Source organism: Haematobia irritans, chromosome 1, assembly GCF_050003625.1.
Source record: "Haematobia irritans isolate KBUSLIRL chromosome 1, ASM5000362v1, whole genome shotgun sequence".
NCBI lineage: Eukaryota > Metazoa > Arthropoda > Insecta > Diptera > Muscidae > Haematobia > Haematobia irritans.
The window spans coordinates 89,924,912-89,950,147 of NC_134397.1; the positions used below are offsets into that span (position 1 = coordinate 89,924,912).

Genomic DNA, 25,236 nt, shown 5'->3' on the forward strand with positions numbered 1-25,236 from the left:
TTCTGTAGTGGAATCACCCTACCCACTTTTTAGACATCGTGTATAATGAGCGATTCCAAGGACAAATTGAGGAGTCTGGTCAAGTACTCAAATCCCAGATGCTTCAGCGTTAACATAGACATTCTGTGGCGGCCAAGCGCTTTGAATGGTTTCGCGCTGTTGATGACATCGGTAACTTAGGTTTACTTTCGAGATGCTGGATAAACTGTCGGTTGAAAAATATCGCGCACCTCTTCGGATCAGTCACTATCACCTCGCCAAAGTTGATTAAAATTCCATCATCCTTACCACAACTTACCTGTTCCTGTGCCTATGTTACATTTCTTCATGTGCTCCAACCAATGAATGTTGGTCACCCCGGATATATTAATTTATTTATTTTAGCTGCCAAATCCGCAATTATGATCCTATTTCCATGATTTGCTTAATATATCTTGTAAAACCGTACGTGTGCGTATATCTTTATTAGTTCACGAAATATTGACCTTAATTTTTTTTTTGCAAAATTTTTACAAATCGAGGTAAGTACTTTGGGCCTAAGAGGATTACATTCCTAACAATTCCCCGTATTAAAAGAAACATGTATATGTGTGCCTCACATTAATAGTTGTGGATTCCACATTCTTTCGGTCGTAACTTCTTTTCTAGACCAAATTGTGCGTGCTATTATAGAATATAAGACAAGGTATATTTTAAGCCTTAAATCATCCAAGTAGTATCCCATCACAAATTCGGCCATTAAAAAAATCTATGTATAGAAAATCCGAGTTATGTTTGGTTTTTTTGTATGTTCCGGGCAAGCTCGGAAAAGGCTAAAACAATTTATTTGAAATTTTCAGAGAACGTAGAGGGTGATCATGCATTGAAAATAGGGCACCTCATTTCTTGATATCTGGTCCGACCTTTTGAAAATTGGAACAGAGTTTTCGAATTGCTTGAAATTGTTAGGGAGTTTTAGAGGTGGCGTCTAGACAAAGATCCGCTACTTTATTTTTCGATATTTGTTAAGGGAGAAGTACCTCCCCTTTGCCCGACTTTTTTTTAAAGTACAGTGAAAACATTAAACTTCTCCGATATACATACTTGAAATTTATAGAGGACGTGGGGGAGTTATGCAATTAAATGAAGTTACTGATTTTTTTTTTTTGATATTTGGACGTGGAGGGGAACCTCTCTCTTGTCACAGTTTGTGAAAGTTGCGCATATGTTTTGGTTTGCTTGAAATTTCCAGGGAAGGTTTGTGGTCGCGTCTACAGAAGGATCCGCTACATCTTTTTCGATATTTGATCGGAAGGGGGCCTCCTCTTTGCGCAACTTTTTTTTAGTATAGTGAAAAAAGTAAAATTCTCCGATTTACTTGAATTTAACAAATTATGTGGGGGAAGATACGAAATTGATATGGTGTACCCGATTTTTGGATATTTCGTCAGGGACGGAGGTTCCCCTCCTTGTAACCGATTTTCTTAAAAATTTCAGGGAATGTTGATGGTAGTATCCAAATCTTTATTTTTTCGATATTTGGTAGGGAAACAGCACTTTCCTTTTTTGAAAGAATACACGCAAAGAAAAAAAACGTTTGGAAAACGTGTACCGAAAACGTTTTTCTTTTGTTAGAGTTTTTTTAATTGCTTCGAAAATTTTAAACTTTTATCGCCAAAAAAAATCGTTTGTTACAAAATTTTTATTTTTTCAATAAAAAAAGTTATTTTTGGAACAACAACACAGTCCATTTCGTTTATATCAAACACTGTTCTTTTCTGACTTTAGATCTTTAATAAGACACATTTTACAGTTCAAAATGTAATGTACTACAATGTAATGTTGGAGGAAGATTCCGAAAAAATATCGAACATATCTGGAATACATGTAAAAAAAAACTTTGGTCGAAGCAGGGATCGAACCCACGACCCTTGGCATGCAAGTCGGACGTAGCAACCACTGCTCCACGGTGCCAAACAAAATGTTTGTTTCTGTTAAATAAACTTTGTTTATTCGGTTCGTGGGCGCCGCAAGCTATGCTATATAAATATAACTTATATGGATAATTATCTATTGATGACCATAACAGGTACATAGCTCAGTGGTTAGTGTGTTGGCTCACTTTGGTCCGCGGTTCGATTCTCCGTCCAGGCGAAAGGTAAAAAAAAATTAAAAATTTATAAAATCGTATAATTTCTTCTACATTGTTGGTATTACAGGAAAAGGTGTTAAGAACTAAAAAACCTCGTGGATGTGAGAAAGATGTGAGGGAAAATGCAATCAACAATGTGTTTTTTTGAGTTAGTCTTTATGAAATTGTTTTTACATCCTGGAAAAGAATAAACGTTTATCACAAAAAGTATATACTTTTCTTCCAAATATACTTCCTTACAGCGAAAAGCAAATGAGAAACGAACTTTGTTTGTCTAAAATTTCGTTTGGGAGGAAAGAATTATTTTTTTGCGTGTAGATCAACAGTTTTACTTTTCCCGAATTATTAAAGGGTAGATGATTTTTCGATATCTGGTCGGGGAAAGAAAATACTAAAAAATCTACACTTCGGCGATTTACTTTCAATTTATAAAGGTTAGGTTAGGTTAGGTGGCAGCCCGATGTATCAGGCTCACTTCGACTATTCAGTCCATTGTGATACCACATTGGTGAACTTCTCTCTCTTGTCACTGAGTGCTGTCCGATTGCATGTTAAGCTCAACGACAAGGACCTCCTTTTTATAGCCAAGTCGGAACGGCGTTCCACATTGCAGTGAAACCACTTAGAGAAGCTTTGAAACCCTCAGAAATGTCACCAGCATTACTGAGGTGGGATAATCCACCGCTGAAAAACATTTTGGTGTTCGGTCGAAGCAGGAATCGAACCCACGTCTTTGTGTACGCAAGGCGAGCATGCTAACTATTGCACCACGGTGGCTCCCTACTTTCAATTTATAATTTGTTTTTTCCGTGTAAAAAAATTAAATTTACATAAAATTGTTAAGAAACGTACAGCGTGCTTCTGATATATTTTCGGGAAAATAAATGTTTCCTGTGGCCAACATTTTAGCAAATGTTGTTATGCTCACTTTTTTAGAACTTATAACTTTTTCCGATTAAGCGGGAAACGCATAAATTTAATTTTGCGGAATGTTTATTTTAGTATCTCATGCAAGATGCGATTGACGAAGTTAACGCAAAATATTCCATAATAGGCTTCGGAAGGCGTAGCGAAACGGGCCGGGTTTGTCTAGTACGGGGTTAATATTAGGTGGCCTCAAGCATGGGTTGCGTATAAAGTTATACTAAAGATTATGCATCCACAATCGGATAAGATAAAATTTGCTCTTCCATGATGGTTCGGAAGTAAAATCTGGGGATCTGTCTATATGGAGACTATATATAATTGTGGACTAAAAGGGATTGGATCGTATAAAATTTGCTGCTCCAAAAGACATCGTAACTCAAATCTAGTTATCGGTTTATATGGGGGATATATATAATTATGAATCGATATCGACCAATTCGTGCATGATTGTTAGAGATCATATACTGGATATATCTAAAAGATATCCGGTATAGCCCAGACCAGTTTCCCCCTACACTAGATAACAACATATCTACGACAATTAAAAAATTCTCAATTTTGCAGAAGGTGTACTTGTAAATAATTGAGTGAATACATCAGTCCACCTGCTATTGCAGGTTGTTCGTAAATGTACAGCTATAAGCTTGCATTTTATGTTCCTTTGTTTTTTTTTGTGTTGGAAAAATTTGGATATGGAAAATGATTGCATAAACAACAGAACAACATAAAAGTATTGAAAATCCTCATTTTATGATGGCATGCCAACAGCAAATTGGAAAACTTACCTAAAAAACTCTTGGCCGTCTTTGTACCATTTAACCGAGTTGAGCGTATGATTCACAATGTCATAACTGCAGAAGAGCTTCGCTTTTTGTGATGCATCAATTATGCGGGGGACGGATAGATTTGTAAGGTACAGTGCATGATTCAGGTGTACATCTGAAAAAAAAAAACGAACATATCAGAAAAAAACAACAAATTCATACAGTTGCCGTATTCCTCTATGGCTTCTCACCAATCACTAAAATAGACGAGGAAAACCCATTCAAATAAAAAATAAAAATAAATCCTTAACTGAAAATGTGAAAATATGGCTGCTATTTCATAACTTCAGCAGGGTATAAAAGGATAATTCTGCAAATCGCTCTGGTTTGCTCTCGGATAGTGCACTGGTAGTGGTAGCTCTTATACAACATGGGTGATGATATGCAATGCATGGTATATGTTGCCTGTGGTCTCTTTGTGGCAAGCGGATGGTATGTCTGACCAGCCAAGTTATGGTTGTTATGGATTGCATACATCGCAGGGGTTTGGGATGGGAACTTTTTTCGAGTATACTTTTGGGCGGATGTGGATATGCCTGCATGCACAACTATGAAGAGCTTGGCATCTGCACGCGTGTATGTTTGGGCATTGGGGCAAAATTCAATTTAAAGGCGGCTTAAGTACTTTCAATGATGATAAATTTAATATTTTTAACATGTTTTCGTATTCGGTTTCATTGGTCTTTCGATATAATCCGTTAATTTCCTATAATAAATATTTGTTATAGGGAGTTGATTGAATCGAATAGATTAAAATCACTTTAATTTTAATTTGGGATTAAATATTATGTCCCCGTTAAATTTTACGATTTGTGAATCTTTCTTTGTATTTTGTGAAAAATGGGGGAAAAATTGATAACCCATGGTGATAGTCGCATGCATTTGGCATACAATGAGACTTTTGTGATGTTATAAAAAAGAAATGTGCGAATGATCTGATAACACCAGGTTTGGTGCCTGACCTAACCTGAATATAACAACAATACTCCGACTAGTCAACCAGGCGCCTTCTTCTCTTCTATGGTACGTGGTTTTATACCAGATTTTAAAGGAATATGTAGCGTAAATTGCACCATTCATTGGTATAATAAGTAAAATACTTCCAACAAAAATTTTACTAATTTTATTCCGTTTTGTGAGATTTACGTGATGCGTTGTTAAAATAACGAACATATACTGACCTTATAAGCTTTTTAAATACTTGTTTAAAGAAATTAAACTAATTACATTAACCACGACGCTATTCGTTCATATTCACCCTTATTCCTGAAGTCGCCCTCGCCGTCGCATTTCGTCTGTCGCCACTAATTGGTATTCCGTTCGTCGATATATTCTGCTATCGACGAAAATCGGTATTCCTGGTGTCGCTTATATATAGTCGCTTTTTGTCGCCGTTAAATTTACCAGCGACGAGTTTAGTGATTAATTTTTGAAGAAGTTATTTAGACTTTATTAATCGAACAATTGAAAAATAAATTTAAAAAATCAAATTTGGTAAGAAGTAAAGTGATTAATCTTCAAAAATTACAAAAAATGAAAAAAAGGAACTAGATATCAGCCATTAGATGAGCTAGACTGACTCCAACGATTTAAAACCAATTGGAACAAATGGTTTGTAGTTCAATGCCTTTGGCCTTTAGAGACAAATTGTAACAAATGGTAAAAAAGCTTTAACTATTATTAAAAAAAATCTATGTTCAAGTATTTATTCCAGCTTCCACTCTTTGAGGAACTCATATTCTATATCAAGGAGTCCTGAGCTGACCACGATCACAAATCTATTGATATTAAAATGCGCTATTTATACTAAATTGACAAAGGTCTGTATATATAGTAGTTATAGTAAACACATTAACATCATAGAGAAAGAAAACTGCACAATTAAAGTAAACGTGTTGACTTTCAATTCCATTTATTTTTAATAGAAACTCTTCAAGGCCAATGTATTTTATTTAGCATCAAACAAAGGTAATGTAAATCATTTCCCGAGTCAAATTTATCATTTATCAAATAATTAGAATTCAGTTTTGCACATCAGCTGATTGTTTTCATTCACGATGATTCTTGTGCCATTGATCTCAGAGTCGTCGCCATTTTTATAGTTTTGGAAGCTTTTACTGTCCTTGAATATATATCCACATTTTTCCGCGTCAAATTAATTTTTTCTCTTGATTTTCCGACATAGAATTGCGTCAGATATAAAAATTTCTTAAACCGAAAAAATTAAAATTCATTTTTTTGCACATCAGCTGATTGTTTTCTAGTGATATCGGCCTTTTATTACCGAGTATAGTAATTAATACAAAAGGTAATCGTCGTCGTTGCCGTCGCCACTTCACAGGAATGCGAAATGAATGACGAGACGACTTAAAAGCGACAGCGAGAGCGAGGGCGATTTAAGGAATAAGGGTGACTATTTTTCGAAATTTGGCATACAATGAGACGAAAATGTTCTTCTGTTTTATTGGACTGGACGGTTATTGGACCCTCTATTTCACTAAAACGTGTAGGTTAGTTAAAAACAAGTATATATGGCCGTAAGTTCGGCCAGGCCGAATCGTATGTACCCTCCACCATGGATAGCGTAGAAACTTCTACGAAAGACTGTCATCCACAATCGAATTACTTGGGTTGTGGTATCTTAAGTCGTTTTCTAAATTGTGAGTTAGTCCATACGTGGTATATATTAGACAAAAAAGGTATGTGCAGCTAAGTCTACAAATAATTACGAATCGATATGGACTTTTGCACGGTACGTAGGGAGCCAGAATGGAAATATGGGGGTCGCTTATATGGAGGCTATATACAATTATGAACTTGATATGGACCAATTTTTGAGTGATTGGGGATCGATTTATCTGAGGGCTATATATAAATATAGACCGATATGGACCTAGTTAGTCATGGTTATTAACGGCCATATACTAGCACAATGTACCAAATTTCAACTGACTCGGATGAAATTTGCTCCTCCAAGAGGCTCCAAAACCAAATCTCGGGAATGGGATCATATAAATATCATATACTACCACCACGTACCAAATTTCAACCAGATCGGATGAAATTTGCTTCTCTTAGAGGCTCCGAAAGCCAAATCGGGGGATCGGTTTATATGGGGGCTATATATAATTATGGACCGATGTGTACCAATTTTTGCATGGTTGTTAGAGACCATATACTAACACCATGTACCAAAATCGGATGAATTTTGCTTCTCTTAGAGGGTCTGCAAGCCAAATTTGGGGGTGCGGTCCATAATTATATATAGCCCCCATATAAACCGATCCCCCGATTTGGCTTGCGGAGCCTCTAAGATAAGCAAATTTCATCCGATCCGGCTGAAATTTGGTAAATGGTGTTAGTATATGGTCTCTAACAACCATGCAAAAATTTGTCCATATTGGTTCCTATCAGTCCATAATAATATATAGCTCCCATATAAACCGATCTTCCCGGTGCCTTTTGGAGGAGCAAAATTCATCCGATCTGGTTGAAATTTGGTACGTGGTGGTAGTATATGATATTTAACAACCATGTGAGTTGAAATTTGTGGATGACAGTCTTTCGTAGAAGTTTCTACGCAATACATGGTGGAGGGTACATAAGATTCGGCCTTGCCGAACTTACGGACGTATATACTTGTTTTTTTTACGACTTCACCCAAAAAAAAGTGAACTCTCTATTTCACTAAAGCCAATTCAACTTTATTTTAGTTCATGGAAATGTTTGGAGAAAATTTGTTTTATTCTAATAATTTTTTGCGTTCGTTAGTTAAATTAACTTAAAAACGGGGAAATATTATACACAGAAAAAAAAGTGTCTCGTAAATTTAAGAAGATTTTTACAATAATTTATTACAAGAATTTTCCAGAATTTTAGTTCATTTTTCGTATCTTCAACGAAAATTAACTACTCGAAAAGAAATTTTACACATTCTAAGTACCAATCGTTTAGTTCATGGCCTACAAAATACGATGGAAATTTCTTTAAAAAATTTCTTAACTGGTAGTTAAAAATTCGTTTGTCATGCTATAAAACTACTTGTGAAATGTAAAGTACTTTCTAAATAATAAGTGCAATTTACTATAAGATTTTTTTGTATGAGAAAATATTTTTTTTACGAAAAATGAACTTGAAAGTGGATAGCAATTTCTTACTGACAATTCCTATAGTTAATAATTGTTGGTAGAAAATTACCCAATGAAATATTTTTAGTTCACATGTAATTAAATTTATAGACATTTTCGTCAAAAATGGTAGATAACATTTCATGAAGTTTTTGCAAATTTTAAGTTAAATGTTTCATCGTTCATAAACTGGTGTGCCTTTACGAATATTATTCTTAGAGTGAATTGTGAGCAGATGCGATGAACTAATGCATAGTACAGAGATCTTTATCGGCATAGTGGAAAGTGTTTAATGTAAAGATGATGTTACTTGAGTTTTGTTGTGTATACATGAGCGTGGGGTTGTTTTTATTTTTGTTCATTTAGTGGTTTGTGTGTGTGTTTGTTATTCGTGGATGGTTTATTTGGCTGGATGAGGTGTTGTTTTCAATAAAGGCACATGTGTTCTTGTTGTTGTAGGAATGTTTTGGCTTTGCTTGGTTTTGTTTGGCATGCTTCAGTTGTATAGTTGGCGTTGGCGTGGGCTGTTGCATCTTTTAATATGCAACAGGGGAATATAAAGGCATGGAATATTTTAGAATTTTGAGACATATATTGGTGTTTGTTTATTAAACCTTTTAAATGAAAGTTATTAATATTTTATCGGTAGTTTAGAGAAAAGTTATTAAGAATATTTAGGAAAATATGTTGAAATTGAAAGTGTATTGAAATTTTTATTATTCAATCTAAAAAATTAATATGCAATTCCAGATGAATTTGGAAAATTTTTGTTATATCTCAGCGTATAGTTTAGTCATAAATTGGTAAGTATTGTTTTTTTAATATGGCTTTCTTTTAAAAATAATAGTTTTTATGTATATTATTATTTGTTAATTAATTTTTTTCTTGAAACCAGTTTAATGTTTTTCTTTGTTGTAAAAGCAATATTTAATTTCAGAACAACTCCAGATGGGTTCGAACAAATTTAAAAAAATAGAGAATTGGTAAGTTTTCTTTTAAAATTTGGCTTTCTTTCAACTAGAATGTTTACGTTTTTATGAAATTTTTATCATCAAAATTACACGTTTTTAATACCTTATTTTAGTATTTCTTTAATCAATTTTTTTGGAAACCAATGTAATATTTTTAATGTAAAAAAAACAAATATTTAATTTCAGAATAACCCCTTAAAAATTTGAAAAAAATTAGTACTCCTTTGCTTGTAATTTAATAGTGAATTGGTAAGGATTCTTTAACTTTCTTTTAACCAGAATATTTGTTTTTTTATGCATAATATTATTTTTTCATTGGATTTTTTGGAAACCTATTTAATAATTTTATTTAATGTAAAAAATAAATATTTAATTTCAGAGTAGCCCAAATAAATTTGGATAACCTTTTATATTTCCCCTCGGCGTACAATTTAATAGAGAATTGGTAAGTTTTACATTAAAACTTTGGCTTTCTTTCAACTAGAATATTTATTTTATTCACATCGATAACAACACAGTTTTATGAGTTTATATCGAATACTTCGTTATTTCTCTAATTGTTTCAGGTACAAATTTTATGAGATACGTTTTTCAAATAAAAGTTGAATTCTTTACACCATTTGATAAAATGCCCCCACATATGGTAAGTTACAAGCTAAAATAAAGAATTAAAAAATTATATTTTATTACATGGTGTTAATTTTTAACAATCTCCATTATTGCTTCCATTTTTTTCAGCAAGATATGTGAAAAATTTACCTACGATGAATAAAAAACGGATAAGTCAAAATGTCCAAACAGCGAGTTCAAATGAACTACTTTCTTGTTCCACGTGGTCATAATTCTTTCTCACAAAAAACATTGTATTAAGAACTTTCATCATAAGTTTTTATAATAAAGTACTTTTGCTTAAAGAAAGTTTAATTTTAATGTATGAAAATTTACATAATAGTAGAACGGTTTGTTGTTCCTTTAATTATTTAATTTCTCTGTACTGTGGAATGATTGATTTAAAAATAGTTTAGTCGTCGAGATTTTGAAGAGACTGATAACCAAAGACAATTAAAGAAGAAGACATGAATTGGGCATGTTGTTATTCTTTTTTCTCAAGAACCAGAGATTAGCCCCATACATGTTCGATGAGAAGTTGCACCTTTTTTTCGGTTTCTCTTTTCATTTTGCATTCGTAACAAAACTTAATTCTCTTATTTTAGCAATTTTTTTAACTTTTAAAAGAACGAAAACACTTCATGAAACATTTAATTAATAATTTAGTGCAAACGACACAGATATTTGCAGGAACTATTGAGAAAATAGCAAAATAAAAATTGTCTGTATCAAACCAGTAAGTTCGAAGCGCTTTTCCTACAAGTATGGGGCTAATCTCTGGTTCTTAGCACTAACACTATCAAAGCCCAATTCATGTCTTCTTCTTTAATTGTCTTTGCTGATAACCAATTTTTATTATCAGGTTTCCCTAAAAATAAGCAAGTAAACCAAAATAATACTGACTTCTTAACTTGGTAGGGGTATATAAATCTTATGGTGTTGTAAAAATGAACTAAAATACAATGTTATAGATGAACTACAATTTAAGAAAATTATAAACTAGACAAGTTGAAAAAAATCTTAAGGGCTAAATCATGGTCAATATTACTACAGTTTAGTTCATTTTGCAATGGAAAAGGGTTCACTGTTTCTTCAGTGTACACAAATTAAGCATAAGGATTTACTAATTTTGTACTTTTCTCAAAATAGTTCATTATTTCTTTAAAATTGTAAATTTTACTACAAATGCGTCCATCATGAACTTCGTATGTCACTAAAGACATTCTTGCAATTTTGAACCCCAATGTTTTCCTTTAAACTACAAAATATTCTTTAACAAGTGAAAAAACTTAATAATAAATTTTCTTGAATTTGTCGAAAAATATTTACTTATTTTAGTGAAATTCAGTGTTCATACGAAATAAGTAGAATGTTACGATTTTAAGAGAGCAGGGTATAGTTTTTGTTTGTATTTGACTTAAATAAAATTAGTTGATTTCTTGTGCTTAAAGAAGAAAAAAGTATGTTTTTTCCAGACTGTTCAACTAAATGTTGTTTTGTGTTGTGTTGTTATTAACGTACACAAACCCTGGAAAGTCTGGCGCTTTAATTGAGATCCAAAATGTAGTTTAATTTTTTATTCAGTTCATTGTTAATTAAAATTAAAGAAAAATTCATGAAATCTTTGAATAAGAATGACTTTAATTTGTCATTTCCAATCGAAAAAAAAAACAGTTTGGATCGAAAATAAAATTAAGCGTTGTCATTTTGACGAAGGATGACTGTCTAGTGTTAAGTGAATATCCTTTCGAAAATATGATGCAAACTTTGGAAAAGTGCATTAAAAACCTCCATATATTGAAGAGTAATTGAACAATTGTTTAACGAATGCACTTCACAATTTCAAATTAGGACACCAAAGATGCTATGGTAACTAACCCATCTGAAATTTAAAATTTTTCTTTTTTACAACAAATTAATTTTTTAACAGATTGCAATTAAGTACATCTTAGGATACGTAAGAGAAGTGCCAGTGCTGACAGCGATGATTGAATCACTTAACTGATACAAAATGATAAATTTTCAATAGTTTGCCTTAGCCTGTTGTTACGTTCCTTTCTTTTTAAACCCTCCACCATATGGTGGGGGTATATTAACTTTGTCATTCCGTTTGTAACACATTGAAATATTGCTCTAAGACCCCATAAAGTATATATATTCTGGGTCGTGGTGAAATTCTGAGTCGATCTGAGCATGTCCGTCCGTCCGTCTGTTGAAATCACGCTAACTTCCGAACGAAACAAGCTATCGACTTGAAACTTGGCACACGTAGTTGTTATTGATATAGGTCGGATGGTATTGCAAATGGGCCATATGGTCCACTTATACGTATAGCTCCCATATAAACGGACCCCCAAATTTGGCTTGCGATCGCTCTAAGAGAACCAAATTTCATCCGATCCGGCTGAAACTTGGTACATGGCTTTAGTATATGGTCTCTAACAACCATGCAAAAATTGGTCCACATCGGTCCATAATTATATATAGCCCCCATATAAACCGATCCCCCAATTTGGCTTGTGGAGCCTCTAAGAGAAGCAAATTTCATCCGATCCGGCTGAAATTTGGTACATGCTGTTGGTATATGTTCTCTAATGACCATGCAAAAATTGGTCCATATCGGTCCATAATTATATATAGCCCCCATATAAACCGATTCCCAGATTTGTCCTCCGGAGCCTCTTGGAGGAGCAAAATTCATCCGATCCGGTTGAAATTTGCAACGTGGTGTTAGTATAAGGCCGCTAATATCCATGCCAAAATTGGACCATATAGGTCTATAGTTATTTATAGCCGATCGCCAATCACACAAAAATTGGTCCATATCGGTTCATATTCATGGTTGCCACTCGAGCCAAAAATAATCTACCAAAATTTTATTTTTATGGAAAACATTGTCAAAATGTTATTTTGTCAAAATTTTATTTCTATAGAAAATATTGTCAAAATTTTATTTCTATAGAATTTTTTTCCAAATTTTACTTCTATAGAAAATGTTGTCAACATTTTATTTTGTCAAAATTTTATTTCTATAGAAACTTTAAACTTAATTATATACGTATTAAATCGGTTGTTTATACCCTCCATCATAGGATGGGGGTATATTAACTTTGTCATTCCGTTTGTAACACATCGAAATATTGCTCTAAGACCCTATAAAGTATATATATTCTGGGTCGTGGTGAAATTCTGAGTCGATCTAAGCATGTCCGTCCGTCCGTCCGTCCGTCTGTTGAAATCACGCTAACTTCCGAACGAAACAAGCTATCGACTGGAAACTTGGCACAAGTAGTTGCTATCGATGTAGGTCGGACGGTATAAATGGGCCATATCGGTCCACTTTTACGTATAGCCCCCATATAAAGGGACCCTCCGAGTTGGCTTGTGGAGCCTCTAACAGAAGCATATTTCATCCGATCCGGCTGAAATTTGGTACATAGTGTTGGTATATGGTCTCTAACAACCGTGCAAAAATTGGTCCACATCGGTCCATAATTATATATAGCCCCCATATAAACCGATCCCCAGATTTGGCTTGCGGAGCCTAAAAGAGAAGCAAATTTCATCCGATCCGGCTGAAATTTGGTACTTGATGTTGTTATATGGTCTCTAACAATCATGCACAAATTGGTCCATATCGGCCCTTAATTATATATAGCCCCCATATAAACCGATCCCCAGATTTGGCTTGAGGAGCCTCTAAGAGAAGCAAATTTCATCCGATCCGGCTGAAATTCGGTACATGATGTTGGTATATGGTCTCTAACAACCATGCAAAAATTGGTCCACATCGGTATATAATTATATATAGCCCCCATATAAACCGATCCCCAGATTTGGCTTGCGGAGCCTCAAAGAGAAGAAAATTTTATCCCACCCGGCTGAAATTTGGTACATGATGTTGGTATATGGTCTCTAACAGTCATGCAAAAATTGGTCCATATCGGTCCTTAATTATATATAGCCCCCATATAAACCGATCCCCAGATTTGGCTTGTGGAACCTCTAAGAGAAGCAAATTTCATCCGAAGAAGATGGTGTTAGGAGGTTTTAAGATACCTTGCCATCGGCAAGCGTTACCGCAACTTAAGTAGTTCGATTGTGGATGGCAGTGTTTAGAAGAAGTTTCTACGCAATCCATGATGGAGGGTACATAAGCTTCGGCCTGGCCGAACTTATGGCCGTGTATACTTCTTTTAGCTTAATATATACTACGTATGGACTACCTTGTAATTTAGAAGATGGTGTTAGGAAGTTTTAAGATACCTTGCCATCGGCAAGTGTTACCGCAACCCAAGAACTTACGGCCGTATATACTTGTTTATAACTAAAATATATAGGTATAACCAAACATGAAGACAGTTAAATAGTGTCTCATTTCATACATTTTTGAATGCGATTACCAAAACGCTCTTAAGGTTTCAATATTTCATCGAAGTAATTATGTGCATTTATATGGGCAGCAAAATAGCAATGATTTCCTAATCAAAGTTTTCTGCTTCTGGAAGCACTGAAACTCATACAAAAGAGAAGCGCATTTATGTGGGACATTTCCTTATAAATTCATTCCCTTACAAAGCGTTGTTTTGCTGGGTATGATTGGATCTGAGCCGTTTCGAAAAATTGTAAGACCTGATTATATATAATTACTATGGAACAAGATCTGATCAGAATTCAATATTATGATATGGTTGTATTTAGCTATATCTATGTATATACGTCTCGATATATAGAGATCTAATCATATCTGATTATATTCCCCAATTTGTATTGTTAAATACTTTAATTAATTATTAAACAACGTCCTATGGTGGTGATTTAACCACTTGTACATTTCTCTGGTGCAAAAGTTCTTATGTTAGATATGGCCTCATTGACGTTTTAAGACAAATAAGTCAAAATAACAAAATCATCGCCTTAATTTGTTCTGTAGGCGTACATGAATCGCAGATGTAATAGGCTTAGGCCACGAATACACAATGACTCAATATTCAATACGACAAAGCTTGAACTCTCATTCAGAAAAGATGAATGCTGCCGCATAATGAGTTCCAAAGAAAGCTAATGCGTTTTTTTGTCAATCTTTGTATGAACTGAAACTGCTACCATCGGAGACTATTAATATTGCCCACATTGGTGTTGGTGTCGAGTGGCAGACTGCTATTTTGTATTCATTAACTTTTCTTGACTGTTTAGTGTATAGTCAGCCACCAAACTACTCCAAATGGAATATCATATTCCATTCAGTATGTTTACAAATTCATTACCAAATAATCTGGTATTTTTTTCCATTTTCTTCGACATGATGGCTGGCTGTTTTTGCTTGCTTTTATTCTTCACTGGTTTTCAAGCCAAAATGATACGTATTTAATAGGTCTGGCAAATTATCACAGAATGACAATTTGCTTGTCATACAAATGAGTGTTATCCTTGTTAATTCCCTGTGTCCATTGTTCGTTGAAGAATTCGTGACAGGATTATGTTTAATTTCAAATTTAGGCAAAACTTTATGCGTGCTAAGGCGTATGGTATATAACATTAAATAGTGTGATGTGATGTGGGGAACCATGGGCTTTTGTTTAATTTGTTTTAGTCAATTTGCTGTAAAATATAATTTATTCGATTTAATTCGATACTTATTTTCTATTTATATAATAAACTTTATTTGAAAAGTCCAGCTTATCTCCAAACTCCAAATCATCATATAGTCGTCTAGTTTTTGTTCTCGTCGGTAACAACCTCTTTGTTCCTTGTCCCAAAATTCGCACTAAATATACCTCACTAGCTCGGGTGAAATAGAGCATTTCTGCAAATTTAATTTGATATGGGGCTATACTAATTTCGACCAGAGTTAAATCGTGGCTTCTAGGGCCATATAAGTACACCGAAAAAAAAATTCCGTAGTTAAACTAATGCTAGATTTAACTTATCTTTATTGCAAAAAAACAAAAATATTTGTTTGTACACGGATGAAAAAGACTGTTTTTCATATGTTTGGCTATAAACATTATATGTTTGGAACACAAATTTTTAAACACAATATTTTTGAGTGCAAGCATATAATGTTCATAAACTAGCATAACATGCTTGGGACATATATGTTAATATGTTAGAACATATTATGTTTGGGACATAAAATGTTTGTAAATATAATATGCTTGGATGCAAACATATATTAATTTAGAAATAGCCTATAAACATATATGTGTTTAGTAGCTTGGAGCGCTATTTAACAGGGAGCGATATTGAATTAAGTTGGTGGTTGTTGCTTGTTATTACAAAATTAACATTTTATTTTTCCTTGGGCAATTTTCCCCGTCCGGAAAAAGGTAAAATTAAAATAAAAAAAAAATAATAAAATTGAATAATTTCTTCTACAATGTTTGTATTTCAGAAAAAGGTGCTAAGAACTAAAAAATCTCGTGGAAGTGAGAAAGATGTCGGGGAATATACAATTGGGCAGAAACAAAATTTTGAGCATTCAGCCTAAGCGTAGGAAGGCCTCTGGGGAGGGGGGCTTAGACCCCCCCAGAAAAATTTTAGCCCCCCCCCCCAGAATTTGAAAACCTATTTACGATTTTCCATTTTTATAAAAAATAAACAAGCCCAGCCAAAAAAGCGTCGCCAAAAAAGTAATGAAAATTATCTTTTTTGATCCGGAAGTGGTGCATAATTGGCGAAGAAGGGGTGAATTTAACATGGGCTTGTCATAGGACGGAAGTCCTCCATTTCAACAGCCGTTGCACTGAATTTGCATCACTTCTTTAGGTGTGATCCGAATTCAATATTTTGAATGTAAATTAAAAAATTCTGTTATATTTTGTCAAATAAATAATTTTTATAATTTTTAATGGATTCTAATGCTTGTCGGAAACGTTTGACCTCAAATATTTTTAAAAATTCACAAGTTTTTCAGATTGGATTTAGAATTTTTTTTGACAAAATTCAAATTATTTGTACCATATTATGAATTCTTACTTCGTTTTTAAGGTATTTGAAACAAAAAAGTTAAAATTTCCCATTAAAAGTATGAAAAAACCCAGTTATAAAAAATTTAATTTAAAGAACTTCCTGAGTAGTTAAAATAAAGAACATCATTGGGAGTACATCTTCTGGAAGCGCTTTTAAAGTTGTGTCTTTGGAAGAACTTCCAAATTTTTTTCCTGGGAAATGTGTGGAACTACTTTTACTTGCTTTATTATAAATTAATTTTCGAGTTATTTTGATGTCTATTTTTTTTATTAATTTTTATGAAATAAAACATTAATTGAAATATAAATAAATGAAATATAAATTTTTAGCTAGGGAGGCTATAGCCCCCCCCTAGGAAAATTGTCTAGCTACGCTAATGGCATTCAGGTCGAAAACCTATGTTGTTAGCACCTATATTACCTGTTTATTTTCATAATTCATTATGATTGTAAATATATAAATAAATAAATAAAATTTTGAGCACAATATTGTTTGGGAGAATTTTTTTAAGCATATAATATTTTTGGGTGCAAAATGCTTCCAAACATTTTATATGGTCACATAATAATTGTTTTTTGGAAGACAACATTATTGAATTTGGATGCAAAAATACAAAATGTTTGGAACTTAGACTACCCAAACACATATTATTTAGACCAATATGCTTTCAAACATATTATATATTGGTAGAGATCAAACATATAAATGTTTAGGCAATACCCAAAAATGTATATGCTTGAAGCAAAATATGTTTGGGAGTATATGTTACAGAAACGATTTTTTGTAAGGGTGTAGTTACATTTTATTATGTTTGTTCGAAATTTTCCACAGCCAGATGAAATGTTCATATGTTTAAACTATATCTCAAATATTTTATGAACTAAACGAAGATATAAAGTTCAGTGACCTTCAATATAAACTAAAGCTAAAGATTCACAAAAATTGTAAGAACGAACTACAGTATAGTTAAAATGGTAATGATTTGGCGCCAATTATTTTGTTCTTTACTTTTAGATCATTTTTATACCCTCCACCATAGGATGGGGGTATATTAACTTTGTCATTCCGTTTGTAACACATCGAAATATTGCTCTAAGACCCCATAAAGTATATATATTCTGGGTCGTGGTGAAATTCTGAGTCGATCTAAGCATGTCCGTCCGTCCGTCCGTCTGTCCGGCTGTCCGTCCGTCTGTGGAAATCACGCTAACTTCCGAACCAAACAAGCTATCGACTTGAAACTTGGCACAAGTAGTTGTTATTGATGTAGGTCGGATGGTATTGAAAATCGGCCATATCGGACCACGTTTACGTATAGCCCCCATATAAACCGATCCCCAAATTTGGCTTGGGGAGCCTACCGGAGCAGCAAAATTCATCCGATCCGGTTGAAATTTGGTACCTGATGTTAGTATACTGCCTCTAACAACCATGCAAAAATTGGTCCATATCGGTCCATAATTATATATAGCTCCCATATAAACCGATCCCCAGATTTGAACTCCGGAGCCTCTTGGAGGAGCAAAATTCATCCGATCCGGTTGAAATTTAGTACGTGGTCTTAGTATACGGTCTCTAACACCCATGCAAAAATTGGTCCATGTCGGTCCATAATTATATATAGCCCCCATATAAACCGATCCCCAGATTTGACCTTCGGAGCATCTTGGAGGGGAAAAATTTATCCGATCCGGTTGAAATGTGGTACCTGATGTTAGTATACGGTCTCTAACAACCATGCAAAAATTGGTCCACATCGGTCCATAATTATATATAGCCCCCATATAAACCGATCCCCAGATTTGAACTCCGGAGCCTCTTGGAGGAGCAAAATTCATCCGATCCAATTGAAATTTAGTACGTGGTGTTAGTATATAGTCTCTAACAACCATGCAGAAATTGGTCCATATCGGTTCATAATTATATATAGCTCCCATATAAACCGATCCCCAGATTTGAACTCCGGAGCCTCTTGGAGGAGCAAAATTCATCCGATCCAATTGAAATTTAGTACGTGGTGTTAGTATATAGTCTCTAACAACCATGCAGAAATTGGTCCATATCGGTTCATAATTATATATAGCTCCCATATAAACCGATCCCCAGATTTGACCTCAGGAGCCTCTTGGAGGAGCGAAATTCATCCGATCCAGTTGAAATTTGGTACATGGTGTTAGTATATGGTATCTAACAACCATGCAAAAATTGGTCCATATCGGTCTATAATTATATATAGCAAAAGTCATCCGATGCGGTTGAAATTTGATACATTTTGTCAATATATGGCCTCTAACAGCCATTTAAAAATTGGTCAATATCGGTCTTTAGTTATATATAGCCGATGACTTATTACACAAAAATTGGTCCATATCGCCAAAAATAATCTACCAAAACTTTATTTCCATAGAAAATTTTGTCAAATTTTATTACTATAGAAAGTTGTGTCAAAATTTCATTTCTATAGAAAGTTTTGTCAAACGTTTATTTCTATAGAAATGTTTGTCAAAATTTTATTTCCATAGAAAGTTTTGTCAACATTTTATTTTTATAGAAAATTTTGTAAAAAAATTATTTCTGTAGAAAATTTTGTCAACATTTTATTTCTATACAAAATTTTGTCAACATTTTACTTCCATAAAAAATTTTGTCAAAATTTTATTTCTATAGAAAATATTGTCAAGTTTTCATTTCTATAGAAAATTTTGTCAAACTATATTATATACGTATTTAATCGGCCTTTTTTTGTTTAATATATACCCCGTATGGGCTAACTTACAATTTAGAAGACAGTGTTGAAAAGTTTTACGATACCTTGCCATCGGCAAGTGTTATCGCAACCCAAGTATTTCGATTGTGGATGACAGCCTATAGTAGAAGTTCCTACGCAATCCATGGTGGAGGGTACATAAGATTCGGCCTGGCCGAACTTACGGCCGTATATACTTGTTTCTTTTAGGACTGGGTGTAATTTCGTGAGCTGTGGTTAAAAAGTTTACCAAGGCGGTTAATTTTCTTCGGTTTTAACAACGCATTGTGTAAATTTCAAAATGTGAAGTATAATTTAGATCAGTTTTCGCACGACGTAGTGCATTCTTGCTACAAAACAGTTTACTTTTTTCCGTGTACATATCTGTCGTAAGATATAAATTGTAAAGGCCGATGTTGAATGTGAACCACACCTAAACGCCAAGTTTTTTTTCCAAATTTTATTTGACATTTCTCTATTTCAGACTTACTCAATTTGAACCATGGAGAGATACACAATCCAACAACGTGTTAAAGTTATCCAGACTTATTATGAAAATGGGCGTTCAAATCAAAATGCATATCGTGCACTTCGTGATTTTTTTGGTCAATTTGATCGTCCAAATGTGCGTACAATCGCAAAAATCTTGGAAAAATTCGAGCAAACCGGATCTGTAGAAGATGTGAGAACACAGTGCATGCTCGTACAGCTCGTACTGCAGAAAATATTGCTGCTGTTCGCGATAGTGTGGCTGAAGAGCCGTCCACCTCAACTCGTCGTCGTGCCCAACAATTGCACCTCTCACGCTCGTCGTTGATGAACATTATGCATAAAGACTTGCATTTACACGCTTACAAGGTGCAATTGGCTCAAGAACTAAAGCCTCTTGACCATTCCAAACGTCGTGAATGGGCAGAATGGTTCCAAGAAATGGCAACAGTGGATGATCAATTTTCGAAGAAAATCATCTTCAGTGATGAGACACATTTTCACCTCAGTGGATTCGTCAATAAACAGAATTGCCGCATATGGGCGAATGAGAATCCGAGAGTGATTGTCGAAAAACCAATGCACCCACAAAGAGTGACTTTATATCACAATGGACTGAATAGTCTAAGTGAGCCTGAATCTTAATCGGGCTGCCACTTTAACCTTTGGTGCGGTTTATGGGCTGGCATCATCGGGCCGTATTTTTTCCAAAATGAGGCCGGTCAGGCAGTTACTGTGAATGGTGTTCGCTATCGTGAGATGATAACGAACTTTTTATGGCCCGCATTGGAAGATATGGATGTGGACGATATGTGGTTTCAGCAGGACGGTGCCACTTGCCACACAGCTAACGAAACAATGGCTCTTTTACGCCGTGTTATCTCACGTAATGGCGATGTCAATTGGCCGCCAAGATCATGTGATTTAACACCGTTGGACTTTTTTCTTTGAGGTTATTTGAAAGAAAAGGTGTACGTCGATAAGCCAGCAACAATTCAAGAGCTAAAGGATGAGTTAATTCGGCACATTAACGGCATAGAACCTCCATTATGCCTCAGCGTCATCGAAAATTTCGACAATCGGATGAAGGTGTGCCACCGAGGTCGCGGCGCCCATTTGGCCGAGTAATTGAGTAATACCATACATAATTGAGTAATACCAATATATCATAATAAAATAAAATTACAATAATTTCCTAAATAGTTTGTGTTTTATTCAAAATCAACATCGGCCCTTGAAATTTAACCATTTATCTGAATCGATTTTAACTAAATTTGGTACGCATACCTAGAATATTCATTGTACTACGTGTGCAACATTTCAAGTAAATGGCAGTGAAACTTTGGTCTTGGCGAGAAAATTTGGTTTCCGCTGGTCATATGAATCTAAATCGGGTGGAAAATTTATATGGGAGTTATATATATGAATCTGAACCGACGTTCACAAAATTCGGCACACGTAACTATATCGATAGTTGTACTTTTTGTGCAAAATTGAAGCAAATTAATGTAAAACTCCTTTTGGGCCATACAAGTGAAGTAACACCGCATTTTGTCAGTATCTAACACTAAAATACTATCCTCCGGAACGAAATTTTAGACAAACGAAATTTACCTTTAACGTAAAGTCTTTTCTATAAGAGTAAATAAACCTGTATTGACGCCGATCGATTCAATGAGTACCTCTAAGGTTAGGTGGCAACCCGATGTATCAGCTCACTTAGACTATTCAGTCCATTGTGATACCACATTGGTGAACTTCTCTCTGAGTGCCTCTAAAGATTTTTATTTGTTCTTAAAGAAAAAATTTAATTTATGAAGTTAATGTGGTATCCCGTCCTTTTTAAATTTTGAAATCGGAGAAGTTAAATAAAATAGATAAACAACATCTGACAAATTTATACACGCGAGTCCCGAAGTTATCAATAACCGCTGCGATATAGGCATTAGGTAGTTTTGGAGTTAGCAATACGATTTTCAAGGGAGGGTGCACCCAATGATAAAATAGTGTTCCCCGAAACGAAATGTTTTCTTCCGGTGGTTTCGCTGTTTTTTCAGTGTAGTTAGAAAATTAAAAAAATATCTCTACCGAATTCTTTTCACAACCTATAAACGACTTCAAATGTTATCACAATTTTTATACCCTCCACCATAGGATGGGTGGTATATTAACTTTGTCATTCAGTTTGTAACACATCGAAATATTGATCTAAAACCCCATAAAATATACATATTCTGGGTCGTGGTGAAATTCTGAGTCGATCTAAGAATGTCCGTCCGTTGAAATCACGCTAACTTCCGAATGAAACAAGCTACCGGCTGAAATTTGGTACATGGTGTAAGTATATGTTCTCTAACAACTATGCAAAAATTGGTCCACATCGGTCCATAATTATATATAGCCCCCATATAAACCGATCCCCCGATTTGGCTTGCGGATCCTCTAAGAGAAGTAAATTTCATCCGATCGGGCTGAAATTTGGTACATGGTGTTAGTATGCGGTCTCTAACAATCACGCAAAAATTGGTCCACATCGCTGCAAAAAAGTTAAAAAAAAAATTTAATGGTCCCGAAAACAATGTATATGGTCTTTATGGCCATGTAATAGTTCTAGACATGTCTATACGTAACTTATAAAAATTATTTTTTCCCTGCGAAAAAGTCAAAAAATTGAATGATCAGGTACACGATTTTCCCGACCATGAATGATCTCAAATTCTATCATTTAAATAATAGAACCTGTTTGCGGCATTTGAGAACCATTTAAATGCTTATTACCAACATATATTTTTCTCGGCTCGAAAATTATTTTTACAAAGACAAAATACATAGTTTTTGCGACAAATACCTACTCTATATAAGCATTAAATGAATGCGACAAACATGTCCAAAAATGTTTTTTCTGTATGTGTGCAGAATTATTTCCAAAAAAAGCCATTTGGAACCACTGTGCACCATAGGATGATGGGTATATTATGGCACGGAATATTATATAATCAACCATATGCAAACATGTGTTTTCTGTGCGTATATAGCGCCAAAGACATTTTATTTGTTTTAACGATGTGATTTTCGTAGAAATTAGGAAGAATGCATATTAGTTAACATTTCCCTATATTTATTTAATACAGAACAAAAAAAAATGTAACTAAATTTAATTCATTTTTGGAATGAGTTTTGTTTTTAAATTTGTTCATTCATGTGGACAAATCTTACATGTTTGTGATTACTTCAAAATTACTACTGCGTATTTTATATAGACGCATATTTTCTTCAATAACAGACACGTTTCATTAATATATTAAATATATTCGTTTTGTTATTGTTGGTTTTTGTTCTTTAATCATTGTTGTTGTTTTTATATATTTGTTAAGAGTCAATAGCATCGACTAGCCTTGAAATATTAGTTTATTTATACACGATTTCCAGTTACATTTTCTCAACTTTAAAAATAATGTTTGCACCTTCTACCTTCCAGATTCAATACGTTACATCCTGACGGTTTTATTCTTCTTTTACAGTTTCAATCACACAAATGTAAGAAAATCATAAATTAATTTGTTCACAAGGTTCGCGCCATTGAATGTTACTTGATAATTGAAGATTCCAAAATGAGGGTTGTCATTCTGCTGATTTTTTCGTCCTACAAGTTTTTTTATATACTATCACGCTCATTTATAGACAAAAAATTACTCACTAATTTAAAACAGCAAATATTTTGTATATTTAATTTGTAATTTTCCAAACAGTACCGATTATTATATTATTTTTGAACAATCGCTTGATTTTGTGACGCTTCGTATGTAACAACCTACGACATATCGGACATATCGATTACGAAAGGATTGAACACTTCTCAGTAAAGGTAGGTATTAAGTTCGAGTTTAGCCGCTAAAAACTTCATTTTTTTCACAATTACTTTTCTTTAATAATCCATTTTATGGAATACAAACTTTGTGAAAATTTGCTTTGAGCTTTTCCCCATCAAGTTATAATAAAATTTGCAACAAATATGTATAATTTCATGCATTTTTCTTACTTATTTAGTTTCTGTATGTTTCTGTTAATAAAATGTGTTTAATCGTCTCGTGGACGTCGCAAACTATGCTATATAATTATCACTTATAACGATAATTGCCTATTGGTAACAATACCAGCTACGTAGCCCAGTGGTAATTTTGTTGACTTACAAATTGCATGGTCCCCGGCTCGATTCTCCGTCAAGGCGAAAGGTAAACTTTAAAAAATTTATAAAATTGAACAAGTATATACGGCCGTAAGTTCGGCCAGGCCGAAGCTTATGTACCCTCCATCATGGATTGCGTAGAAACTTCTTCTAAACACTGCCATCCACAATCGAATTACTTAAGTTGCGGTAACGCTTGCCGATGGCAAGGCATCTTAAAACCTCCTAACACCATCTTCTAAATTGTATAACAAAATTTTCTATAGAAAGAAAATTTTGACAAAAATTTCTACAGAAATAAAATTTTAACAAAATTTTCTATAGAAATAAACTTTTGACAAAATTTTCTATTGAAATAAAATCTTGGTAGATTATTTTCGGCTCGAGTGGCAACCATGATTATGAACCGAATAAAATTTGAACAACATTTTCTATAGAAATAAAATTTTGACAAAATTTTCTAGAGAAATAAAATTTTGACAATGATGAAAATTTTATTATGAACCGAATAATATTTTAAAAAAATTTTCTCTAGAAATAAAATTTTGACAAAATTTTCTATACAAAAAAATTTTGGTAGATTATTTTTGGCTCTAGTGGCAACCATGATTATGGACCGATATGGACCAATTTTTGTGTGATTGGACCAATTTTGGTATGGTTGTTAGCGACCATATACTAACACCACGTTCCTAATTTGAACCGAATCGGATGAATTTTGCTCCTCCAAGAGGCTCCGGAGGTCAAATCTGGAGAACGCTTTATATGGGGGCTATATATAATTATGGACCGATATGGACCAATTCTGGCACGGTTGTTAAAGATCATATACTAACACCATGTTCCAAATTACAACCGGATTGGATGAAATTTGCTTCTCTTGGAGACTTCCAAGAGACCATATACCAACACCATGTACCAAATTTCAGCCGGATCGGATGAAATTTGCTTCTCTTAGAGGATTCGAAAGCCAAATTTGGGGGTCCGTTAATATGGGGGCTATACGTAAAAGTGGACCGATATGGACCAATTTTTGCATGGTTGTTAGAGACCATATACCAACACCATATACCAAATTTCAGCCGGATCGGATGAAATATGCTTCTGTTAGAGGCTCTACAAGCCAAATCTGAGGGTCCCTTTATATGGGGGCTATACGTAAAAGTGGACCGATATGGCCCATTTTCAATACCATCCGACCTACATCGATAACAACTACTTGTGCCAAGTTTCAAGTCGATAGCTTGTTTCGTT

At 34.1% G+C, this 25,236-nt stretch overlaps 1 protein-coding gene across 1 annotated transcript in view; it reads right to left on the reverse strand.

Annotated features, from left to right (window-relative positions):
- Nucleotides 1-25,236, reverse strand: part of beat-Vc (beaten path Vc) — a 633,967-nt gene that overhangs the window by 191,044 nt on the left and 417,687 nt on the right. Inside the window, exon 3 of the mRNA XM_075291125.1 lies at nucleotides 3,844-3,997. Within this exon, the coding sequence (XP_075147240.1) occupies nucleotides 3,844-3,997 (154 nt within the window). The remainder of the gene's footprint in view (nucleotides 1-3,843; nucleotides 3,998-25,236) is intronic.